At 34.6% G+C, this 8,714-nt stretch overlaps 1 protein-coding gene across 1 annotated transcript; it reads left to right on the top strand.

The window, feature by feature from the left end:
* Positions 1 to 2,790: 2,790 nt before the first annotated feature.
* On the top strand, positions 2,791 to 7,326 carry LOC107792078 (enolase). The gene is made up of 17 exons (XM_016614265.2): positions 2,791 to 3,109; positions 3,385 to 3,448; positions 3,992 to 4,056; positions 4,144 to 4,191; positions 4,304 to 4,390; positions 4,482 to 4,562; positions 4,939 to 5,040; positions 5,118 to 5,198; positions 5,398 to 5,472; positions 5,561 to 5,623; positions 5,712 to 5,789; positions 5,932 to 6,126; positions 6,266 to 6,316; positions 6,412 to 6,500; positions 6,619 to 6,670; positions 6,767 to 6,823; positions 6,986 to 7,326. The coding sequence occupies exons 1-17, from the start codon at positions 3,044 to 3,046 to the stop codon at positions 7,064 to 7,066; spliced, it is 1,335 nt and encodes a 444-aa protein (XP_016469751.1). The 5' UTR covers positions 2,791 to 3,043; the 3' UTR covers positions 7,067 to 7,326.
* The last annotated feature ends 1,388 nt before the right edge of the window (positions 7,327 to 8,714 follow it).

Here is an 8,714-nt window from a genome sequence, read left to right as displayed (position 1 = left end):
AGGTCAGGTCGAGGTCCGAAGAAAGGGGCTTCAGGATTCGAGCTCCAAGTCCGATCAAGGATCAGTTCGGTATCATTATCGGGCCCATGACCAAATCGAACCACGAGGCAAAAGGTTGTCGGAGATGCAAGACCGACCAACACCCACCCCGAATATCAAGACTCCGAGTTAGGATCGAGCTCGAGTCAAGGCCAATAGCTCGACCCGATATCGAGTTTGAGTTAGTATCGAAGCTCACAGACAAGGCCGTTACAGCCGCACTAAGGGAGAGAATCCTGGCAGGAAGTAGGGAAAAGACAATACATCATGGGCTTTCCACTACGTATTTTTTATTATTGTATATAAAGTAAGATCCATCTACTATCTAGGAGGAGGGGGGATGGATTGTAAGCAGAGACACATTGGAACAAAAGATTTCTTCTCATATTGAAAGATATCCCCTTGTGTTTATTTCCCTTTATCTTATTCGTTCTTCTTCTCACTATTCTCATTCTCATAGTCAAGAATACACGTATTTCTATTTCTCTATACGATTTGTATCAAATTATATCACATATCCTTAGAACCATACACAAATTTAATTCTATCCAATTTTTCGGGTAAACAAATACATTTGGTCATATAAATTCAAAGAAAACTAAACCATAAAAATAAGAAGGATAGAAATACCCCTCTCTCCTCCCTCCCCCCCCCCCCCTCCCAAAAAAAAAAAAAAAAAAGGGGTGAAAATAAAGAAGGAAAACGTTAGAGAGGTAGGTGGAAGAAAAGGTGTGCCAAAATGGCCTTCATTCTTGAGGTGGACTAAAAAGGGGCATGTATTTGAAAAGTGATTAATTTCATGGTTTTATTCTGTGGCAATAATATTTAAAAAATGCTATCAGAATTTTTTTTTTTATAAAATTGCTACTATAAGGTATGACGAGCCAAACCACGCCTAAAGTTGTAATACTAATTTATACCCATTATTGCCTACTTTCCTACATATACTTTGCCCTTCATTAAATAATTGTTTTCCAACTATTGCTATACATTTCTTTTCTTAAATATGCTTTATTATAAAAAGGAATAATTTCTATCTTTTATGGAACTTCTTGTTCAAGGCAAAAAAATTAATTAATCAATCCTCTCTTTTTTTTTCTTGCGGAAAAGGAAACAGGAGAAATAGAAACGAATAGAAGGCAGGCTTTCCTCCTTATTTATCTTTTCTTTTTTATGTTTTGCTTTTATTTTATTTATTTTACTTTGTTTCAACTTTTCGCTTTGTGAAGCAATCACATGATATCTTTAAAAGGTCTAGTTTGTTATTAGAACCTACTTATTTCTCTGGACTTTTAAATTTTTAAATGAAAAATGTAAAGTAAGAAAAAAAGATAATATTGGTAAATCTCTCGTGTTAATTTTGATAATCTAACCCTTTGCATTTTTCTTGTGACCCCACGAAATAAGACCAATGGTACAATGGCACCATCTGGAGGAATATTCTCGTGAATTTTAAAGTAGGTAGTTTCATTAGTCCTTTTTTTTTTCTTTTTTCCTGTCCAGTGTTTAATACCCTTATTAAGATCCGACTAAATTCGAATTCGAATCGAGAAGTTTTATATTCGGGATAAATATTCTCTAACAAAAACGATTTCATACTCAGAATTCGATTTGAGACCTTTGACCAAGGATAAAAATGTACTAACCCTCCGCCACAATCTCGAATACTGTGTGGTCTTGTAGCCCAAGAAACCACCAGTTTTAATTTGACATTTCCTTCTTTTTGACCACATTGAAAGGTACTGTTATTTTCTGATTTTTCTTTTTGTAAAAAAGAAAACCTTAAAATTTTACTACATTTTTTTAATCCAAAATGTTGCTAGTAATTATATTTTTGGAATGCCTCGGTGAAAATATATGAGAAAGTAGTGTCCCACATAAATAGGGTTATTTATATCTTCCACATCTATAGCATTGCATAAATTAAAATTAAATAATTAAGCACAAAAAAAGTCATAGCTCTCCATAGTATAAAAAATCAGTTTAACTAACAAATTTAAGCGCCGCATGAAGAAGCTCTTTACTAAAAAAGAAAAAAAATGAAAGAAATTAAAGTAAAATAAAGTGCTGTTATATACGTCAACTTAGGTGTATTTTGCACTAATGTCTTCATATATGCTAAATTCTACTACGTCTGATAATTTATAAATATTGTAATTTCCTTTACTTGAAAAAAAATGATCAATGAATAAAATATATTTTCTCCCTCCTAATTTACGTAAAGGGATTCACAGTATGAGAGTTAAAGCATCTAATTTTTGGTTACTCAAACATAAATTCTTAAAGCTTTTTACGTCAATTTTTACATTTGAAAATTACATGACAAGTAATAAATTAATATGGTTAATATTTAAATATTTAATTTTTGAGAAAATCATTATCAAAGAAAAAAGTTTGACTCCCGAAATAATAAATATTATATTAGGTTTTCACTTAGCTTTTCAATCAACCTTTAACTATTTTGATAAATTATTCGTCGACAAAACCTTCTATAATACCACAAGGTGATTGTGGAATCTCAATTTGTATCTAATTATAGCTATCCATTAATTCTATACAATTTCTCTAAAGCTATCATTAACATTATAATCTTTCCTAAATACTAAGTAATTTACTAAATCCTTCGTTTCACTAAATAAAATTGAATTAATATTTGTACATTTGAATTTGAAAAAGACAAAAACATCTAACGACTTTTCTTCATTGGAACCTACCCTAGATCTAGAAGTAACAATATGTCGACACACTCGAGGGGGTTTACAAAGCACATAGATTTAGAAAATATTTCTTTGCCCACTTAATTTAATTAAAAAAAGAAGAAGTAGTAGTACTAATATATGAAAATACTAATCAAGATCATAAAACCAATCAACGGCTGTAATTAACCCAAATTCCTCTACATATATGTGGTATCGCTTCTCGTCCTCTGCTCATTGCAAAAAACCAACTTTTTCTCTCAACACTCTCTACTACTACTCCTATTTTCTCTCTTAACAACAGATCTATGGCAACTATCAAAATCGTTAAGGCCCGTCAGATCTTTGACAGTCGTGGTAATCCTACCGTCGAGGTTTGTTTTCCTTCAGATCTCCATCTTTTATTCAGTATTTTTCTATGTTTTAATCCTTTTTTTTTTCGATCTGTTTGAAGATTCCGCCTTTTTTTTTTTCCTGATTTTGTTAAATCGTTTGTTGTTACTATAGTTTTTGTGAATTTTATTTAGATTTTCAAAAGGAGGTGTCTTTTTAGAGTGACTGGTTATGTGTGTAGACAAGTGTTGTTTCTGTTGTGTAGATATGGTTGTTTTTTTAGATGTATTGATTTGGTTGTTGTGTATATGTGTAGGTTGATGTAACTCTTTCAAACGGTGTATTTGCAAGAGCTGCTGTTCCTAGTGGTGCATCCACAGGTAAAGATCTACTTATCTTTTGTGTATAGTGACTCTCTTACATAGATTTATTAGAATGTGTTGAAAAACTGTATGCAGTCGTGTAATCTGTTCGTTAAGTTACTCGTATAATTGAAATTTTAGTTCCTGGTTTATAAATTGGCTGTCAGTTTAGTAGTTTCACCCTTTCTATTATGAGTTATTATGCCCATATGTGGCTAATGGAGTGAAACTGACCCTTTATATTTCAGTATATATGTTTTATAGAATCAGTACTTTTTGTTTGGATAAGTTTTTATAGAATCAGTAGTTTTAGTGAGACTGAAACTTCTGGAAAATTTAATCCACTTGTGTGTTTATAGCATCTGTTATTATGAAGATAAATAATCATCATGATGGAATTTGATGCAATAATTTTGTACAGTTCAATTTGGGTGGAATTGTGAATCTTAGCTCCCTTCTGTTCTGTGTTGAACATTGTTAGCATTTTTGGCCTGCATCTTCTTTTGTTACTTCCCCCATTGTTTCGGTCTATTGAATTCATCCTCTTGATTTGTTTTTTAGGAATCTATGAAGCTCTTGAATTGAGGGACGGAGGGTCTGAATACCTTGGAAAGGGTGTTTCAAAGGTTGGTATTTCACTCAAAAGCTTTAGTTTGATGATTACACCGTTCAAGATGTTGATTAAATTATTTACCTGTGGTCTGCCCTTGTAGGCTGTTAACAATGTTAACTCCATTATTGGCCCTGCTCTCATCGGCAAGGTTTGTTTTTTTCCCCTCGTTGATGTATTTATCTTTAATAGACTTTTTCCTTGTTAAACTGCTTTTTGATAGATTATACTGTACCTGAACTGTAAGGATTATTATTTTGCAGGATGCAACCGATCAGACTGGTCTTGATAACTTCATGGTTCATGAATTGGATGGAACTCAAAATGAGTGGGGTTGGTGCAAACAAAAGGTATTCATGTTAATGCCTACATATCAAGTTCACTCTTCTATTATCAGAAGTTCACAGTTCATTAATTTAACTGTATTTGGCTTTTCTTCAGCTTGGTGCAAATGCCATCCTAGCTGTATCACTTGCTGTGTGTAAAGCTGGTGCTGCTGCCAGGAATGTTCCACTGTACAAGGTATATACTAAAGAATTGTCTTTTGTGGAGTCTACTGCACGCTCTAAGAGTTACTACACCTTAAAAGCTTTACATCACTATTGAATCCTCGCCCAATTGGCAATGCCGAAGCCACATGGATCTTTAATCTTTCCCATTTTGGGTACCATAGGTTGTTTGAGTTTTAGTTTAACTTTAGCATCATAACTTTAATCTTACCGCTCCGATATATTATTCTCCCCCCGCACCCCCGCCCCCACAACAAACAAACAAAAAAAGGAAAAAAGAAAATTCAAGCATCTAATGGGCTTACTAGCACAAATTAAGCCTATACTTGCAATTGGATTAATCTACGATAATGTGTTTACTTATTTTAAACTATCTCTTCGTTTTGCAGCACATTGCTGACCTGGCTGGTAACAAGAAGTTGGTGTTGCCAGTTCCTGCCTTCAATGTGATCAATGGAGGTTCTCATGCCGGAAACAAACTTGCAATGCAGGCACGTCATATACCTGCCTCCACTATATATCTGAGTGCTCTTTAGATGAAAGTTTCTGATTGGTAGTTGTTTTGCAGGAATTTATGATCCTTCCCACTGGAGCTTCTAGTTTCAAGGAGGCCATGAAGATGGGTTGTGAAGTGTATCACCATTTGAAGGTTTTAGAGAGCTTCTATTACCTCTAAACATTGTTTGTTTTACACGATCAAAACAACTATACATGCTTTGAATTAAGAGGAATGATTGTGTTCTTTGGTTCCAATCAGGCTCATAATTTAGTCTGGTCGTTTTTCATATTGTTTTTCATCCTCTCTTTGTCTTGGTTTTTCTGATTAAGCAATTATACTGTAACTGCAGGCCGTGATCAAGAAGAAATATGGTCAGGATGCCACAAATGTTGGTGATGAGGGTGGTTTTGCTCCTAATATCCAGGTGAAGTATATTCTTATGCTGGTGTATGACAATTCTGTTAAATGTTTACCCTAGTTCATTCACATGATTATGGTTTTTCAAAATTCAGGAGAACAAGGAAGGTCTTGAATTGCTCAAGACAGCCATTGAGAAAGCAGGATATACTGGAAAGGTGAGTATCTCAGTTACTTGTTTAGTCACACCATAATTTTTTTCCAAAACTGTTGGAAATCTGGAGGCTGAGATGATTTTCCGTTTAGGTGGTCATTGGAATGGATGTTGCTGCATCTGAATTCTTCTTGAAGGACAAAAGTTATGACCTGAACTTCAAAGAAGAGGCAAGTCCTGACTACCCTATAGGCAATTTGAAACTGGAGACTGTTGCATTGCTTTCTTTCACTCTCTGGGGTTTCGTTGGGGTAGTCTTAATCAAACTGTTGCTATGTTATGAGATTTGCTCATATTTATTCTTCTTTGCAGAACAATGATGGCTCACAAAGGATATCAGGTGACCAACTCAAGGATTTGTACAAGACATTTGTGTCCGAGTACCCTATCGTTTCAATTGAAGATCCATTTGACCAAGATGACTGGGAGACCTACGCTAAGCTCACTACTGAAATTGGGGAACCAGTACAGATTGTGGGGGATGACCTCCTTGTCACCAACCCTAAGGTAATATTAAAGCGTTGACAATATTTGTCACTTCCTTGTTAGAGATTTGTTGCCATTGAAAGAAATCAGTTCTTGGCTCTTGAGCAATTGTCTATAGTTTGTTTATCGCTATGTATAATTATTTATTATATATGTGCAGAGGGTTGCCAAGGCAATTGCAGAGAAGACTTGCAATGCACTTCTTCTCAAGGTATTATCCGATCGCTAATAAATCATATATTTCGACCATGATACTGAAAGTTCCTCTTTGAGATTGGATTAATCATTTTTTGCTCTATGTGACAGGTTAACCAAATTGGCAGTGTGACCGAGAGTATCGAAGCTGTGAAAATGTCTAAGCGGGCAGGTTGGGGTGTAATGACCAGCCACCGCAGGTAAATATAGAATGATCTCTAGCAATAACACTTGGAATAGAAAAAACAATCCTAAATAGTCATGCTTTTATATTATTTCATAAAACTTAGTTAATGATCCTTTAATTAATTGTTGCAGTGGAGAAACAGAAGATACCTTCATTGCTGATCTCGCCGTGGGATTGTCAACGGTAATTTTGTTTCTAAGCATTCTTGGTCATGATAATTTGTGGGTTTTATTCATACCAGTTTCGGGTGTTAATGAGTTTTCTCCTGGAAACTTTCAGGGACAAATCAAGACTGGAGCTCCTTGCAGGTCAGAGCGTCTCGCCAAGTACAACCAGGTAATTATCCCTCAAGTGGACTGCCATTAGCTTACTCTTGCAACAAAAAATGTTTCTCTTTCACTTGTCAACAAAATGTGGTTCCTTTTTCTAGAAATTACATCCCTTGCACTTTTATAGTCTTTCTACAGTTCTTAGTTTTTGTTCATTCTATCCATGCAGCTCTTGAGGATTGAAGAGGAACTTGGATCAGACGCTGTGTACGCCGGAGCAAGCTTCCGCAAGCCTGTCGAGCCCTACTAAATTTGCACTGTTGAATGTGACGTGGAGGAGTACTTGTTCTGCCAAATAAAATCCCTTTGTAGTATGTGACCCTGCGAAATAATAGCAGACTCAAATAGTTTTTGTTCGAGATGTTCTAATAGTGTTCTGAACTGAGAGAGTGTTCCTTCTTATAGGCTTGTGAGCATGTCTCATTTTTTGACTGCTGGTTCTGCAACTTTGATATGCATTTTGTAGTATTTTCTGATTTGTGTATTTTGATGGTTTTCATTTTGGTCAAAGCTTCTCTTTGCTATTTACAATACACTGTTGACAGCAAATTGTGGTTTGTATGATGGATGGAAGCTGAACTATACATTGCAATTGGGACTTATACCCTCCCTGTGTTTGCCATAAACCTTACCAGCTTCTCAATCACTAGATTGTATATGACTTTTGCAATCAACAGAACTATACTTTGAAACCCATTTAGTTTTCAGTTAAAATAATCTGAATAAATAAATTACCAGTATTTATAGTCTAGTCTTGGTGATGTAATCGTACAATTCCGACAGTTCCTTTTTCCTTCCACTTTCCCTTTGTAATAGTAATAATTAATCTGAAAATAAGTCTGAATATAAACTTAAGGTAAAAGAAAAGGCAGAAGAGCCCGAGAGACATTTGTATTAGGTTGGTTTTGGACCGCTGCACAAAGTTTCAACCGGATACTTGAATAAACATAAATTTTTAAGTACCTTTTAAATTTTGTCATTATTTATTATAAAATATTATTTTTTTTATAAAAATTGCAAATCCATCCCCTTTTTTCCAAAAAAAAATGCGAAACAGTCTTCTCTTCCACTATTCCATTTCCCCTTTCTCCTTGTCTGCAAATACATACCCAAACATATGTTTGGTTACAATTTTCAATCAGCCCCGTTATCCCCACTGTCACCGTTACGGGTGAATCTCTCCAAAACCATGAGTACACTCCTCTTCTTTTCACTTTTACTATCACTTCTCAAAATCCAAGCAGTCCCTTACCGCCTATTTAGCAGAATACTATAGAAAGTACAATGCTTAACCACCACAATTTAAAACATTTCATAAAACAATTGAAAAATTTAAAGAAAAATAAAGAAAAGCAGATGAAAATTATGAGATTCTTTTACCAACATTAGCACCTAGGGGTGTTCATAAAAATCCGAAAAATTGAATCAAACCGAAAACCGAATCAAATCGATCAAAAAGCCATGAATTCAAGCCTTTTCATAAGAAAATGAAAAAAGAAAAACTCAAAATTAAATCAAATCATAGGGAAAAATATTTTTTTATGGCAGAAACAACCATTTTCAGTAAGAGATTGTTTTTTTTGTTTTTTTTTTCTCTTAGGGAGAAGAAACTAACAGGGAGAACCGGAGAAAGAAAAGGCAACGAGATGGGGTGGAGGGCCGGGAAGAACGATAAGTCTCCTGTTTTGCTTTTGCTCATTTATTTTTTACTTTTTTGACTTTATCTTTTTATTTGTTTTTTCTTCTTGTTTTAATAATTTATTGTTCAAAATGTTCATATTCACGCTCACGGCCCCGCGTGAATTACACCCATTTTGTCCAGCTTAATGTTTTGTTGCCACATGTGCTCGGTCAATGGTCATAGGTACTTAAAAGTTATATAATTTGCATGAGTTCAT

Source organism: Nicotiana tabacum, chromosome 2 (assembly GCF_000715075.1).
Source record: "Nicotiana tabacum cultivar K326 chromosome 2, ASM71507v2, whole genome shotgun sequence".
Lineage (NCBI taxonomy): Eukaryota > Viridiplantae > Streptophyta > Magnoliopsida > Solanales > Solanaceae > Nicotiana > Nicotiana tabacum.
Note: the sequence above shows the minus strand (reverse complement) of the source record. Positions and strands in the feature narration are given on the sequence as shown.

What these genes read in the sequence shown, in the direction of transcription:
- LOC107792078 (XM_016614265.2), top strand. Translation starts at nt 3,044, where the DNA reads ATGGCAACTATCAAAATCGTTAAGGCCCGTCAGATCTTTGACAGTCGT. An exon ending in GTTTTGCTCCTAATATCCAG is followed by an intron (nt 5,473 to 5,560) that starts GTGAAGTATATT and finishes TTCAAAATTCAG; the next exon opens with GAGAACAAGGAAGGTCTTGA. An exon ending in ACCTGAACTTCAAAGAAGAG is followed by an intron (nt 5,790 to 5,931) that starts GCAAGTCCTGAC and finishes TCTTCTTTGCAG; the next exon opens with AACAATGATGGCTCACAAAG.